This window comes from Manis javanica, chromosome 2 (genome assembly GCF_040802235.1).
Source record: "Manis javanica isolate MJ-LG chromosome 2, MJ_LKY, whole genome shotgun sequence".
NCBI classification, from domain to species: domain Eukaryota; kingdom Metazoa; phylum Chordata; class Mammalia; order Pholidota; family Manidae; genus Manis; species Manis javanica.
In genome coordinates, this window is record NC_133157.1 from 200,608,835 (window position 1) to 200,625,866 (window position 17,032).

At 39.2% G+C, this 17,032-nt stretch overlaps 1 protein-coding gene and 1 non-coding gene across 10 annotated transcripts in view; one reads left to right on the plus strand and one right to left on the minus strand.

Annotated features, from left to right (window-relative positions):
* Positions 1-17,032, minus strand: part of SAMD12 (sterile alpha motif domain containing 12) — a 392,988-nt gene that overhangs the window by 107,819 nt on the left and 268,137 nt on the right. Inside the window, exon 5 of one of the 9 annotated variants that reach the window (XM_037010843.2) lies at positions 481-17,014. The exons of the other annotated variants lie outside the window; for them this stretch is intronic. Coding sequence (XP_036866738.1) covers positions 17,007-17,014 — 8 coding nt within the window. The 3' untranslated portion in view covers positions 481-17,006. Of the gene's footprint in view, positions 1-480; positions 17,015-17,032 lie in introns of those variants that run through there. 9 annotated transcript variants of the gene reach the window in all.
* LOC118971048 (U6 spliceosomal RNA) lies at positions 5,516-5,622 on the plus strand. The gene has a single exon (XR_005059300.1). It is a non-coding gene; the product is annotated as a U6 spliceosomal RNA (small nuclear RNA).

The following is a 17,032-nucleotide window of genomic DNA, read 5'->3' on the forward strand; positions in this document are numbered from 1 at the left end:
TTAAGGTTCTTAAGGAGGTGATTTTTTACTTTAATCTTGCTAAAATAAATGTAAAAGAAAGTGTAATTCCAAACATCTTCCTATGTCTCTATTCCCGCTTTAACTATCCCCATTTACTTAAAATTAAGTGGCAGGAACAGATACAGGCTTGACATCTTCTATGCATTTTTCTCTGTATCTACTATACTATTTTAATTCATAAGTTCTATAGACTAAAATAAAATCCCCCTACTATATTTAATGTAGGATAATGTGATTCTACTGCCAATGGAAACATGAGGATACAAAACACAACAGCTTCTTCTTTTCTAAAACATTTTATTTTGCACAGACTCAGAGGAAGTTGCAAAAAAATACTGGGCAGTCCTGTGTATCCTTCAGCCAGCACCCCACAGTGTGAACAGCTTCATAACTTGGTACAATATCAAAAATAGGAAACTGAGTTGTTACAAGGTTTACAAGCACTTGTGTGCATACATGTAGTTTATGGAATTTTGTCACATGTGCGGCTTTGTGTCACAGGTGTGGTTTCACCACAATGAAGATACAGAGCTGTTCCACCACCACAGGGCTCCCTTGTGCTATAGCTTTATAGCCACATCCACCCCATCCATAGCCCTTTGTAACTATAATTTGTCCTTCATCTGTATAATTTTGTTATTTCAAGAATGTTAGATGCATAGAATCATAGCATAGATAATGTTTTGAAATTGGCGTTATTTATTTCATTCAGCGTAATTCCTGGAGATTTAACCAACTTGTTGCCAGTATCAATAGTGTGTTTCTTTTTATTGTTGACTAGTAAGCCATGGATGGATGTACCACAAGTTGTTTAATTTATACCCATTGAAGGATATTTGGCTTGTTTCTAGTCGTTGGCTACTACAAATAAAGCTGATGTGAACATCAGTAGACATATTTCTGCATAATGTAAGTTTTCATTTCTCTGGGATAAATGTCCAACGCTTTCTTTTTTAAAAGAAAGAAATTTCTTAAAAACCTTTGAATGTTTTATTTCTGTTTTACACAGTAAGTAGAATGATAAATTTAGGTTAATTCAACATACATATTTATCCAACATGCCCTTTTCCATATTTAAGAGCATAACTATATGTTATTCTTTCTCTCGCAGAGATTATTTTCCTCTGTTTTCTGACCAGAAGTTTAAAAGGACTGACTTAGTGCTTCATTCTTATGGATATATGCTCTCATGGAACCACTGCTGTTTGCTCTTTGAGGATGTTTCTAATTTCCCAAGTGTTTTTATAACTTGGATACTGGCTCTTCTTCTAAAAAAAAGTGTACAATGTTCTATTTTTGTCTTCAAAGTCTAAAACTTTGAAAATGGAATAGAGAAAAGATGAACTTAACCTAACACATCATCAAAATATCATGTCACTATAGATCCTTAGATACTTTTCCTTTGAAATTATAGACTACTCCTGTAATTTGCTATTTTCCTGGATCTCTGAAATTCCTGAGTTTGGATTTTCCAGGAAGGAGTGAGAGATTTGCCACTCCACCTTTGGAAAGATTTGTGGGTGAAAGGAAGCTTCTTTGGGCCAAGAGTCAGCCACAGACTTGTATTATAACCTGGGCACTGGACATGGAATCCTGGGGCAGGGAGTAGAGGTGAGGTTACATAGACTTGTTGCTCCTATGTGAGGCTTTGGGGCCTTTAGAATAGTTACTTCAGAATGAACCTTCTTATACCTTAAATGCCATTAAAAGGTTAGAAAAATCCTTTCAGAAGCCTTCCATTAGGGACGGTGTTGGAAAAATAAAACCGCATGGCCTAGCTCTGGAGAAGGGGATGGGAAAAGGAGGCATGCTGCAGGCCAACCTGAGCAGTCGGCCCTGCTGGGACTGTTAGAAGTCTCTAGGCGGGGCGACATCCCCTGGGAAGTGCTACTGCCAGGTTCACCCCAAGAGCTGCAGTCCCAACATCAGAACAAAGACGCCTAACTCCTTGGAGATTTCCAAATGCTGGTACAGGTGTAGGAGGGTTAGTCAAGAAAAAAAATGAAGGTATTGGTATTGGTGACTTATTTTTCTGTCTAATGATATAAAACACAAGCAAGCAAAGATTCTAGAACTAGTTAACATGAGGTTGGAATGAAATTATCCATAAACACAACAGATGCCACATACCAAAGGGAGATGCCACATACTTTGCACATAGACTGCAAAGCGTGCAAAAGAGGTATGAAAACAAGTTTCATTATCTTTATCCCTCAGTCAGGTAGAGAGCATATAAAGGTTGAGAGCTTGCTTAAAGATTTCTTTAAAATAAAATATCAAGTGTGGCTGAGGATGTGGAACAAGCAGAAATCTCATGCACTCCTGAAGGGAATGTTTATTGGCACAACCACTTTGAGACACCAGAAGAAGGGATTCTCTTCATATATATTCTATATATTCTAAAGCTGAACATGTATGTATGGACTGAATTGTGTCCCCCACAAGTCATCTTTGCTTGTTTTTTAATATCACTAGGCAAAAAAATAAGTTGTCCATACCAGTACCTTCATTTTCTTTTTGTAACTTGAGGTTGATGTCTAAACCCTCATTACCTCAGGATGAGACCATATTTGGAGACAGGATCTTAAAGAGGTAAGTAAAGTAAAATGAAGTTACTAGGATTGACCCTAATCCAATATGACTGATGTCCTCTTAAGAAGAACTTCAGACACAGACACATACAGAAGGAAGATCATGTGAGGACACAGGGAAAAGACAGCCATCTATAAGCCAAGGAGAAGAAATCAGCCTTAGGGACACCTTGATCTTAGACTTCTGGTCTCTAGAATTGTGAGAAAGTAAGTTTCTGTTGTTTATGCCAGCAAGTCTACAGTACTTTGTAAAGGCAGCCCCAGCCAACTAATATACTACCCTACGATTCAGCAAATTCACTCCTAGTGTAATTTTGTCACCCAAAGACAGATCAGATTATACTCAGAGTAGCACTTTTACAGAGGAGCCCCAAACTGGAAACCATCCAAATTTCCAGATCTAGCCCATGGGAAATGTTTATGCAGCCCTTGCCGTGACAAACGAGAGCTGCCTCTAGCATTAAAACCTTTTGTTTGGCCTGCTACCCACCCAAGCACGCCACAGGTTCTGGCTTTTCAGATGTCTGCGCCCCCCAGGCTACCAAAGACACATGCCAAGTTCTTTGAGAATTCCCTCTAAGCCTCTTCCCTAGATGTGGGATCAGGATTTATGGGCATAATAATAACTACCATAGTTTTCAAAGGAGTGGTGAGTGCAAATGATATTCAAGATATCTTCAACGACTCTTATGTGATGAAAAATTATCTGTGATTCTAGTGACAAAGTCACATGAACTGCTAAGAGTTTGAGGTTTTGTGCTTACATTCAGAATAGAAAGAAATGTTGAATTTCAGTAAAATAGCTGATTAAAATAGAGTATATTTTGTATGTAATATATATTGTACATAAAATATTACTATATTTCCAAAGTCATCAGCTCTACTGAGTTTCCTTGTAGGAGGGAGGGATCCAGAGATCTTAGATAAAGAATATTTTGTTAAGGGAAGAGAAGCTTTATTTTTTTTAAAGGAGAGAAAAGTTGTGTATGGATAGAGTGCAAGGTTTTGAATCTTGCACAAAGTGCAGTGGTATCAGGATAGACTCTGGAACTAGGCTCCATGAATTTAAATCCTGGCCCTCCTGTTCATTAGCTGTGTAATGTTATACAAATTATTTAACCAATTAACTTGTTTATGCCTCAGTTTTATCAGCAAACTGGGGATGATAATAGTAATCCACCTTATAAGGTTGTTGTGAAAGTTAAGAATACTTTACCTATTATTATCTTGACCACTTTTTACTCTACTCACTGAATGTCCTAGGCACAAGGGACACCTTCAGTTCTCTGAATGTGCCACAATCTTTCTGCTCAAAACCCCTCTTCATACCCTGTTTTTCTGTCTGGAGGACTCTCCCCACTGTTTTTCACATGACTCACTCCTCATCCTTCAGAACTCAGCTTAAATATCACCTCCTCAGAAATACTTTCCCAGAAGCCACCTCTGCAGTAGGTCTTCTACCATCATTCTCTCTCTTGCAGCATCCTTTGTCACAATCTGTAATCATTGTCTTAGTTGTTGTCTGTGATAAGCTCTCTAATGGCTGGGGTCGTGTAGGTCTTGATCCATGCTACACGTAATATCTCTCATAAAATACCACATAAAAATCTCTCCATAAGTATGCATTAAGTGAGCTGTTGGATAGGGAGGAACAGGAGATACAAGGGAGACCCCAGGCAATATTCATGCCTGTGGACAGTGCTTCAACTTTCGATGTGGGTGTGGATCTTACTAGTCTGTTCTCAGTCTTGGTCTGGAGCTGGTCAGAAGCCAAACACATTGCTTACATTAAAATGTTTACAAGATGGCATGCAGCCTTTCTTTAAGCACTAGGAAGATCCCATCTCTGGCCTAGGTTGAAACAAGTGAGATAAGAATATCAAATTCTGTCTATGCTATGACAGTCCACGTTCACGTAAATGTAGGAAATCCATGGATAATGCCCCTACCAAGCCTATATTTTGTGACCACTCTATTTCTTGGCAACACCTAGTGACAGAAGAGAGATTGATCCATCATTCAGAAGCTAGACTTCTATTTCTGATTGTTCACATTTAACTGGGTGACCTTAACCAGGCCAATCTCTTTGAGCCTTAGTTTTTTCATCTTACAAATGGCAATTTAAAAATATCTGCTGTGGCATAGACTACAACTATCCCCCCAGATCCATTCTTCCCTTTACCCTAAGCATAAGACTAAACTGCAATTCCAGTCTTTCCCTGAGGCTTGTGTGGTTAATGTGACTAAGCTCTTACCAATGGAATAGAAGCCCCAGTGATGTTTGTAACCTCTGTTAATTGCCAAGTAAAGCCTTTATTTTCAGGCTGGAATGGCAAGGACCAGAGCAATCTTAAAACTGGTATATTAAAGGTAGCAGAACTGCTGTCTTCCTAGGCCCCCAAATGACAGTCACCCACTGACCCGCAACCTTCAGCTAGGACTGTTAAATATGAGAGAACTAAGCCACCAGCTTCTTGGAATGTGTTTGTTATAGCAGCTAGTGTTTCTCTGACTGTCTAGTTTATAGAATTGTATGGAAATGAATTTGGGGAGGTAGCAAGTGCTATGCAAATGTCATCATAATTGTTTATTTTTCCAGCTTTATTGTGATATAGTTGACATACAATACCATGTGTGTTTAAGGTATACAACATGATTACTTGATACATGTATGTGTTAGGTAGCAAGATAGACATGAGCAGTGAGGGAAGGAGGAGATAATGTTCAAGGAAAAACTGTCCAGTTAGGGGGACCCACATGAAGACAACAAAGGCTTCGCAGGGAAAAGATGCACACCAAGAAGAATGGGTGTATAACAAGAAATGTCAATCAAATGACCTCACCCTGTCAATCAAACAGGTGCTTCCCAGCTAAGACACAAACTCCTAAAAGTTCAAGCCCTTGTGCTCACTTCGGCAGCACATATACTAAAATTGGAATGATACAGAGAAGATTAGCATGACCCCTGCGCAAGGATGACACGCAAATTTGTGAAGCGTTCCAGAAAAATGAAAAAAAAAAAAAAAAAAGTTCAAGCCCTTGTCTACCTTGACTCTGGCCCGCTCCTCCCTTGGAGTGTATTCAAATAAAACTTTGGCTCTGCTTTGCTCTTGTGTCTCTGCCTTTCAATTGTTTCAGCAGGGATAAGAACAGAGAACAAACTCCACGCAAACATCACTAATACAGATAAAAATGCATATTAGAGTGCCTGACACAGAGTAGATATTTAATAGTCATTCATTAAGTGAATGAATGAACATCTTAGTGCTAAAAAAAAAAGCCTGAGATTAAAAAAAAAATCTAAACAATGCAACAGCACTGGCAAGATATTTGCTCAGGGAAAACCTTTAATTGGTTCATTTGAGCTCATACAAGTAAAACCTCCTGGAAATATGCTTCTTTTGAGAAGATTCTTGTCTTTCCTTTTAATAATTTTTCCATCAAAAATAAATTATAAAATAGTAAAGAATATTTTGAAAATCAGGAAAATATGCCCTTGATCTCACTACCCAAACACAGCTCTTTCATTTTTCTTCATTGCCTTCTAAGTTTTATCTACATGCCTGTTTTTCATAGTTGTGAATGTTTCTTCTTCCTTTTATGTTTTAAAGAACTCTTCATTTATACTCAGTAAGGTAAGCACAGGCTTGACAATTCTTCAGTAGTGATTCCCACAAAGAACCACCTAATATTTCTAACAATTCCAATTTAATTTAGCCAAGGGGTTCCATTCTTATTAAAAAGCATGCCAGGGAGAGGAGGTGATTTTATAGGAAAGTACATGGGGGGTGTTAATTCTCATTACAATGAGGGTGGATCAAGATTACAAATGTCACAGTCTCTCCACTTTCTACTTAAGAGCTATCTTGTAGGTCTTAGAAAAATTACGTGGAGGGCAAATTAATACATATAGATCTTACTCAAGGATATAAATGAAGTCAATGATTGATTCAACAAGTATTTATTGAGTGCCCACTGTGTCAGGCAGAATGTGGACCATAATGAAAAAACTGCTTAGCCCTGAAAAAGTTAAAGTAGGGATGAAAGACAAGAAGACACTGTGGGGAACTCAGAGGAAGTACTGGGCTGTGGGAGGTACCTGGAAGAAATGAGACTTAATATTTGGCCGAAGATGGGCAGGTAAAGGGGTAAAAGGAGTTCTAGAGTCTCCAATACACACAGACTAGAACGAATGCAAGCAAGAATACAGCATGCTACTCACAGATCTGCATATCACTCTCCCTGATGGGATGTTAACAGATCACACTGGGGTCAATGGCTGAGAATGGAGAAGCAAGCAAGAGGTCAGATCATGAAGAGCAGAGGTAAGCATCCACAGAGCAGTGGTGGTGCCTGTTCAGTGCTGCCTGGGACAGCCCCTGGCCCACAGGCATTCAATCTGTACCTGTGGAATGAATTAACTTACATCATGCTACCCAGCTGACCCACTACTGGTCACAGTGATTGGCCACTGGTTGCAAAGCGAGAGTATACTCCCCCAGGAAGGAATAGCAACTCCTTTTTCTCCAGAGATGGCATCTGTGAAGGTGCTTTTTGCCACGCTGGGTATACTGCCTGACTTCTTGCTTCTCAACATAGGGATGCTGTTTATTCCTCCTGGTCCTGAACTGCCTGCTGCTAAACAGCCCGAGTCAGGCACACTGAACCCTAATCTGAGAAATGCCCCCTTACCTCAATTTCATTTTGTCATGGCATTAAGGATGCCACAAATGTAGCTTCTTTGGACGAGCTTGCAAAGGAAATGTATTAATACCATTTCCAACTCCTAATCCAAGAAGCAGAGACTCAGGGTGGGTGGGGAGAGACATGGGAGAGGTGCAGAAAAAAAACAACAGGCGAGGCTGAGAGGAAAGGTGGTGAAGACTTCTTCTAATAGGTTTTTATCCCTGATTTAGATTTCTCTATTTTTTGAAACTACTTTTAGTTGAAATTGAGCATCCATGATATAAAAGTACCAGAAGTCTTACTCCCTAGGGAGATGAATGGATTAATAAACCAGATCTGGCAATACTGAATCACTTGGAGACAAAAGCAGATTTGACTCACAAGAGCCCAGCAGGGTGGCTTATTTTGGAAACATTTTGCCACCACTCACTGGGCATAATAAAAATGCATGGTGCTGACTGATTCCATGGGGGGAGCACATGGATTCAGCTGCTGAAGAGTGATGTGAAATTAAAGAGAGAATGAAATGTGTGAACTTATTTAATCACACCTGGTGCTTCAATTTCTCAGTAACTGTACCCTGCTCCACTGTGTCAAATTGGAGAATATATATATATATATATGTATGTATCAGGATTATAGCTAGAGGATAAATTTATTCTCTAATGCCTGCCAATCCATTGCAGGGATCTAAAATGCAAATGACAAGTGAGTTTTTCTCATAAAAAATTTCAGAGCAATTATCCTTGAACCTGGATTGGTATAAAATTGAAGTGTCAGCTCCTAAAAGAGGCCAGAAAACTCAGGGTCCCAGGCTCGGGGGTGGCTTGGGGAAAACTATATATTTTAATACTCAAAAGTATTTTCCAGGTTATTCTCTACTTCTGTTCTGATAACTGAGTATGCAATTTATGCTGCTCACATTTCTAGGAGAACGACAGGTACAAAGCAGAGGGAGAAGAAACCATTCAGTCTATTCAGGAATGTATGTTTGTGAGGAGTTTAAAAGTTTATAAATCTGTACTATAATTGATATTTTGTGGTGCTTACCCCTCCTCTGGCCCCCTCCCTAAGGAGCTGCTACTTTATGGCATCTGGTCATTTACACTGAGTATCAAACACAATGTAATTCTAAAAGACCTGAGCATCTTTTCACAGTTAGTCAGATACTTTATGGTAATGAGGTCCTAAAGTATATCAAGGTACTTCACCTAAGGTTAAGATGGTTATTGTGATTAAATGTTCTACCCTTCTGGGGTGGGAGGGTGCCTTCTACAAATTCCATTTAGCAGCAGAAAATAAAGGCTTAGATGCAATTAGCTTAACAACAAGTTCTACATCACATTGATATTGAAGCAAATTAAAGATGAGAACTAAACAACAGCTACTTTGGTCCCTTCCAGACAGTAACCATGCAGAGGCCATCAGACATGCACATGAGTGATCTCCAAAGATGCACTGCTATTTCAGAGAAGATTTGTCTAAAGAGATTGACTCAGTTAAGGAAATTATGTAAGGAATACAAATAGGGACTGCCCAGAATTTTGATATAATGAGTTTGTCTGAAGTATGGGCTTTCAGTATATTTCTTAAAAACAACCTTCTAAAAATAATTCCTACCACCACAGATCCAGGTAACTTAAAGTCCTCCTGGTTTCTCTCTTGCTTCTGAAAATGCAGAGTGTGTTAGTTATTTTGGTAGCACTTACACGATAGTCTGAGCAATATTCTGATCTCCTCTACTAAATCTGGGGGTCTCTTGAAGGTAGAATACCTGGCTCATTCATCTTTGTCATCCATTTCCAAAGTACATGACATAGTACCTCCATGCCCTAAGTACTCAATAAACAGGTGTGAATTGGAACATTCGTCACTCCAGGTGGCATTATTCTGGAGAATAATCGGGTATTTCCCATTGTATGGAAGAGCAATGTATAACTGTCAGAGGAAGGGTGGGCAGGCAATCAAGTGAAGTTCTATTCAAATTAATTCTCTGATATTAAAAAAAAATCTACTGAATGGACTTTTTATGGTCATTGAAGGAGAATCTATAAAAATAAAATGTTGATGTAAAATAAAAGCCCATCCATTTTGCCATGTGCTATTTCTTCGGCACCCTGAAGAGCTTAAGCAGCCATCAGGGCTCATGGCCCCCAACCTCTGGGTGACAGGTGGGCAGGCAAGTTTGACTGGTGAGGCTGGGCTCTGGCAAGATCCATGGAGTTGGCATCAAGATTCTGACCTCCTACTAGTCAGAACACAAATCCTCAACTTAAAATGTTGCAAATGCCAAGGATGTCTTTCAAGGTTTGCCAGATGTGTTTTCAGTTTTCAATATGTAGACTGAGAGTGACATAGTTCCATCCCTTTAAAGAGCCTTACAGACACTAAGAAGTGGGGGAAGGGTTGTGCCAAAGAGGCACAAAAATTCTCAATCATAATGTAAGTTAGTCATGGGGATGCAAGTGCAGCATAGAGAATATAGTCGATGGTTGTGTAACATCTGTCTATGTTGACAGACAGTAACTGCACTAGTTGGGGTGAAGATTTAATAATGTATGTAACTGCTGAACCACTGTGTTGTGTACTTGAAACCAATAAGTACTGCATATCAAGTGTACTTCAATTAAAAAAATAAATAAGAGTCTTACAGATTCTATACATTTATAAGCAAATCTATAATAACATAACAGGTAATTAGTATATGTCAATCATTCCCAATTATATTTTGGCTCAGGAATGAGCCTGTCTGCTCCCTGCATCCCCTTTTTAGTAGACAATGCAATGGATATGGCCCAACCCTTCTTTAAACACTTCAGAGATGTTCCCTTACTTTCAGGATAAAACCCAAATCCTGATCATCATGGTTTACACAGATCTGCAAAGTATGTTGCTCCCCATCTCTGACCACTGTCCATCTTCCTCACTAGGCCCTTTTGCTAATATTGTTAGTTTACCAAGTTCTTCCCAGTCTCTGGGCTCTTCCTGCAGGCTGTCCCTCTATTGTATTGCTGTTCTCTCTGCTTCTTTGCTTAATTAACTTATCGATAGGGGTTCAGATTACTGCCCACTTCCTCAAGAAATCCTGTCCCTGGTTCTGTAGTCTAGGTTTTTCCCTTAAATACTATCACACAGTAACTTCTTCACAACTGTCATTTAATAGTTTTTTGTGCAAATCTTTAGTGCCTACGTTCCATATTATATTTAAGTGTCATGACAGCAGTGAAAAGGTATCCTGTTCACTGCTGCATCCTCAGCCGCTAGCCCAGCACACAAAACGTGCTCAGTAAATACTTGTTGAATGACTGGATGTATCTTTTAACTTGAATTGACTACAGGCTTGAGGCTGCAGGCACTGTGATGTAGTGGACAGTAGGTAGACTTTGAACTGTGAAATCAGTGTTTGTCCTTGACAACAAGAGACACAAGTGACTTCAACTCGCTGATCCTTGCTGGCCTCCTCTGCAAGCATAACAGGGCTACTGCACCTCTGAAGAAAATGTATGCACACAATGCTGCTGAAAAATTATACCCTGCACTGTTCACAGTCAAATTGCTAGTAATACTACCCTGTGTATAACTCTAGCCATTCTTTCTGTATTTCTGGGGAAAAGTCTCCCATGAAAGCAAGCTTCCCACCTTCTTCCTTTCAGATATCCAGAAATGCAGGAATAGGGAACAATCTCTTCTCAGTACTGAAACAGGTCACTTAAAAAAGCCATTTTACAAGCATCTAGAAACCTGCATCTGATGCCATGTAGGTGACCTCAAACAGAGGGAAGACATGAGTTTTCATCCTGAGAGTGAACATAGTCGTTTGGTGTCTTCCATTTCACTGTCTTGCTCCACATTGTTTTTGACATTTATCCACACCCGTGCAACTGGCTCTTAGGGTTTGCATTTATATATTGTATAAATACACCACTTATCAACCATAACTGCAGATGGATATTGGGCTCATTTCCAGTTTATGGCTATTACCTGCTTTTCTTTGTGGACTTACTTTGACATCTAGGGGAGACATTCTTATTATGAAAGTTTGAGATCTAAAGGCAAGTGAAGTCCACAGGAACTAGAGGGACTCACCAATAGGGAGCAATGTGGAATACGCAGCCTGGGGAAGATGTACCCGTGGCCCAGTGACAACAGAACTCCTGTTAAAGTCAGAGTTTTTCTCTAACACACTTGTTACCAATGTGGCCATTCCTAAAGAAACAGGACAAACATTCTAGAACTAGATAGGTTATTGCCCCAGCTCTTATAAGTTCTCACCAACTCACATGGATAGGCATTCCTGCAAGGTACTAGATGCAACTGTACTAGGCACACAGAACAGTGGGTGGAGTAACACGGACCCAAGATACAGAGAGATGGATTTTGATGCAATAGTTTCCAAATTTGTAGAAAATGCTAAGTAAGGCAAACATTCTACTGCTGGGTTTACTTATGAAATTGGCTTGTCTCCATGATCCTCAGGCTGCTGAATGACAGAACTTATTATGTAAATACATGCCAGGCAGCTGTCAAATTAAGAGTGCCTGGGAATGCACAGAAGTTACCTGAGGCACCACTGAAGAGGGCGTCATCAAACAGGCCCCCAACATAGGATAAAAACTATCTCAACACAAATTATAAACATTGTATAAACAAAAGGAAATTAACATAACACATAAAAGAAAAAATAATAATTTGGAAGAAATTTGCCACAGAGCAAGACAAAAGTTTGAGAGAGTGACTACTTTGTATTCTCAAGGTAATTACTCAAAACACCAACTTGTTAAGAGAGTGGTAATGAGGCAACAAACAGAGATAAAAAGGGATTTTATGAAAAGAAAACAAGCAAGCAAAATAATTCCATTTCAGAATCTAAAACTGCATGAAAAGCAATAAAGAGGACAATCACTCCTGAATTAAATGTAATTAGACTAGTGAAATAAGAGAGTGGTTCTCAAATCTAGATGATCATCAGAAATATGGATAGATACTTAAAATCCAGGGTCGAATGTAGGAGATTCTGATTCAGTGGACCTTGGGCAAGGCAAAGAAATTTGTATTGACAAACATTCTGAAGCGATTTAAAAAATCAATCTGGTTTAGAAACTATTAAGGTGAGTACAAACTTGAGACAATCACCCAGAGTTCAGAGGGGGAAAAAAAGGCACAAGAAAATGATCAAAAAGAAAAAGATGGGCTAGAATCACAAACACAGTATATGCATAAAGGGCGTAAATGAGGAAGCAATCAGAACTGGTGCCACAGAACCAATTTCAAAAATGTGTTTCGAAAAAAATTACACTGAAATGAAAAAAAAAAGAGATAATCTCTAGTTTAAAGGTTTTACTGTGGACTTAGTGAAAATTGATAAATATTTAGACCCACTGAATAGTAAGTCTAAAAGAACCTTCCCCAAATTCAGGAAAAAGAAATAGATCCTGTGTAAAAGAAAAAAATGTCCTTGGAATTTGCCTACATGGTTTTCAGGGAGAATGGTTATGCTATGATTCCCAAATTCTGTTGTTTATCCAAGCTGTTAGCAATAAACGAAGATGATGAGAAGTCATCTTTATCTGGGAAAGGGCTCTAGAATGCTGGATGTTCTTTGTGGTAACTGAGATTAGCTAAGCATATGGTATTTGAGGAATGCATACCTTGTTAAATAGCATTGTGTCTAAGAAGACTATAAACACTATCCTTCTTGAAACAAGAGGTTCGATTATATAAGAATCAATTTACCTATTATGGACCAGGTTAAAAATTTCAATGTAGAATAGCAAAAACTGAAAGGGGTCTTGTATGGGGGGAGCTAGAGGAAAAAAAGTATGATTATTTTTCATTTGTATGTTGTAGGGAGTCAATAATATTGTTTCATTCTTGATATTGAGAAACATGTTTAGAACATAGGTTTTAAATATATATCAGTATTATTTAAAAATTTGATATTAACTATGACAGGAACTTAAAGCAAATACCATACCTTCCAAATTCTTGGGGTGACACAAGGAGGGGAGAATGAATCAAAGAAAAACTCAGATTATACAACAAAACTGGCCCCCTCCCTTAAAAAAAAAAAAGGCAGGGAATAAAACAAAAATATACCGAAAAGTGAAAACTAAGAGAACAGAAGAAACAAAATAATCTGTTTTTATAAATATACATATTTATGAAAGGCAGAAAATATATACACCAAAATTTTGACAATTGTTACTGCATGGTGAGTTCTGAGTAACTTCAACTTTTTTATTTTTGCATAACTAATTTTTAAAAATTTTCTGGCAATGATTATATACTACATATGTGATTGAAAATAAAATATAAACTTAAAATTCCTCTTCATTCATCTGAATGCACACTGATCATGAAGCTGCTCATTAAAAGCAGAATTGACCAGCCTTGCTGCAATGGCTGAGATTGGCATTTGCTGTGATTATGCAACTTGTTTCACTAATTTGACTCATTTCCCCAAGCAGGATGCACAGGTGGCATTCATTTATTTAGTCACAACACTATCTACTCCTTACAATTGTGCTCTTCCCTGGTTTTCTCACATAACTACTGCAATGGTAGGAAAGCACCCTTGGACGACTGCATGTGTACGTATGTGCAGAAGGTGTGTGACTGTGGCTTACAGCCAAATGAGTCTGGGTCTTCTGCCCTGCAGGGCTGTGAGGACTTACTTGTGACCTTTCAGTACCTTGGCACCACACACTTTTATCTACACTTCCATTTCAGCCCCTATAATTACCCCCACTGCAAACTTCCGTCATACTGAACAAGTCCTTTCTTGAAACTTGCTGGATGCCTGGAATGCTCTGCCATGTGAAGGGGCCTTAGGGGCCCCTTCTAGGGTCCACAGCACCCTTGCCTATCCCCTTATTTGCCTCATGTTGTATCGTGACTGCTTAGTGATCTGCCTTTTGAAGAAAATGTCTGCCTTGCTGAGGGAAATGTGGGATGCTTGATAGCAGAAAAGTAGAAGATAATCAAAAGATAGTTATGCATCAAGGGATTCTCTTCAGCTCCTGCCAGCCTCTTTTTCCCTTGCTCACATCTCTTTTCTTGATGGGAAAGATGCTAGAGTCCAAGATGCAGTGTTTGCCAGAAGCTTGTTTCCTAAGCTTCTAAGCCACTGAGCCACCCTCTTCTTGGGCACAGATGAAATTTTTATACAATAGGTTGGCAAGGGCCCAATGGCAAGTTCACTGTGCCCTGTGGCTCCAAACTCATCAAAGAGCCTAGCTATCTAGTGCTTTCTTCTCCTTTACCTCCTTCACGAAGTCCCACCACTCTGGAAAGAAGCTGACACCAGGCTTGCTCAGCTTTCTGTAGCATGACCCCAAGCGTGTGACTAGTGAAAGAGAAGGGATCTTTGCAAATACCTGATGGTGATGTCAAATAGTCACAGACTAAAGAATTACCTCACTCATGCCTATCTTTCAGAATACAAACGGCAATGGTTCTTTTGTTTTACAAATTTACAAAAAAAGGCCAAAAAGGAGTGCCTTTTCAGGACAGGTCAGGAGAGTATTAATATAGTAGGATTTGTAGTAAATAAAGCATTAAATCACTAGTCACTCAAGAAACACTCTAAAAAACTGGGATTTATGCACTTCATTCCCCATCAGCCTCCTCTCTGATCAGTGGCCCTCTCAACCTTTACTAGATATCCTCTCCTCCAATCACACTGTACTCCGTGTCCAAATAGCCTGGTTGGTACCATGCCTCTGGTGTGTGTGTGTGTCCCATCCTATCATGCGCACCCTGCAAACCAATAATCATCTTTTAAGATATTGCCCAAATGCCAACTCTTCTGAAAAGCATTCTTTAATGACTTCACCCATAGTTAAAAATATAAATGCAGGACTGGGGCAGTTATTAGTTCTATGATACTGTATCAGAATTGATCTATCTATACATCTCTATTTTTTATTCAACAAGTAAATACTGAGCATGAACCAGTGAGCTCTTTGAGGACCTAGCCTGTGTCTATCATCCCTAAGATCCTAGACCTCAGCCCTGAACCTGGTGTAGGTTATGCTCACAATATCTCTCTGGTGCATGAGAAAATGATGGAAAGATAAAGCTCAGCTCTTTGATATTCAGCAGTGAGCATGCTCATTTTATAGTCCAGAGATGCTTGCCTCTGTATCTAAGATGTTAGGAAGATTCCAGATTTTCTTTTTTTTTAATACATCACTTTCGCTGTCAGGAAGTTCTTCTCAAATCTAATCTGAATCACATATCCCATAAATCAAGCCTCTTCTTGAGTCTCCCTTGCTTTGAAATTACAAAATGTTGCTGTTAATGAAAATAGATACTCTTCATATATTTGAAAATTACTCTAAAATTTTCTCATCTGGCCCCAGCTTCTCAAAATGTGGTGCTGAGATTCTCAATTAACTCTATTATTCTGGTGGAGGCCAATTTTTGAGGCTAGGTCTCTTGGTAAAATTATTTTTTCCTATGGACTGTTGAAGGCCTTTGCATCTATAGTTGTGGGCCAAAAGCTTCCAAGTCCTGGTGAAGGCACAGCTATTGCTAGAGCAAGAAATGTCCCAAATCTGCAAGAGTACACAGCCACTGCCTCCAAAGCTTCATCCCTATTGTGTAACATTCCTAATGTGGCTCAACCAGGACCCCTATTGTCTTGCTCACTTGTGCCCAGGCTTTCCCTCTCTTCCATTAGTGCATGTGATTCTGCGGTTCTCCACCATGGCCATCTCTCTCTGCTCTCCTAATATGCAAGGGGTCTGAGGTTGGTTTTCCAAGGAATTTGTCTTCCTGCACTATTTGGGCAGCTGAACACAAGCCACTTTGTCCTGAGTACCAAGTATAATATAATATCAAGTAGTACCTGACAAAAGATTTTCAGGAACTACTATCTCACAACCTAATGTAATGTGTTGAACTCTGTTCCTCCAAAGTTCATAGGTTGAAGTTCTCACTCCCAGTAAATCAGAACGTGATCTTATTTGGCATTGTAGATGTAATGAGTTAAGATGAGGTCAAACTGGAGTGCCTTATACTAATAAATAAGTACCTAGTGTGATTACTAAATGCTTTCTCAGTTTATTTTGCCATTCTGCAAGTGGCAAGCCAGCTTCCTTTTAAAGTTTGCGCCAAGTCTTCCAGTTCCATCATGCTATCTGGTTCCTTAGGGAATGGTTAGACATTTGACATTGTCTCTCCACACTGAGGCCAGAGAACACAAAGAATGCAATAGGAGGGCATCAGGGTAGGTAAAAAAAAGAAGTAACATGGCTCCTTTGCATCAGGTACTGTGCACATATCTCTTTACTCCTGAAAAATCACTTCCTGATGTAAGTAAATCATTGTTTACTTGCATATTACAAATTAGTTGAGATTTGTCAAGATCAGTGATGTGCTGACAGTCACACAGCCAGAGCGACAGTACAGACATTCGAATCCAGCTTTGTGTCCCAGGAGATACCAGGATTTGCCTTCTGGGGAAGGTAATTAAGTATCAGGAGAGGTTCCCAAAGACAGCTGGTTACAGTCATTCTTGAAAGCTTAAAAACAGGCACATTGTTATCGTTTATGGTTTTACCAAAAGTCAGGAGCATGGACAATATAATCTTCCGAAGTTCCTTTGGGTCTATGATTTTTATGGGTAGAACAGTCTTCATGTGCTGAGAAAGGAAGAGCCTTATGCTTCAGGAATTTTATCCATGCGGTCCTCATTTGAAATGTTCAGCTGTCTAAGAGACAAGATTATG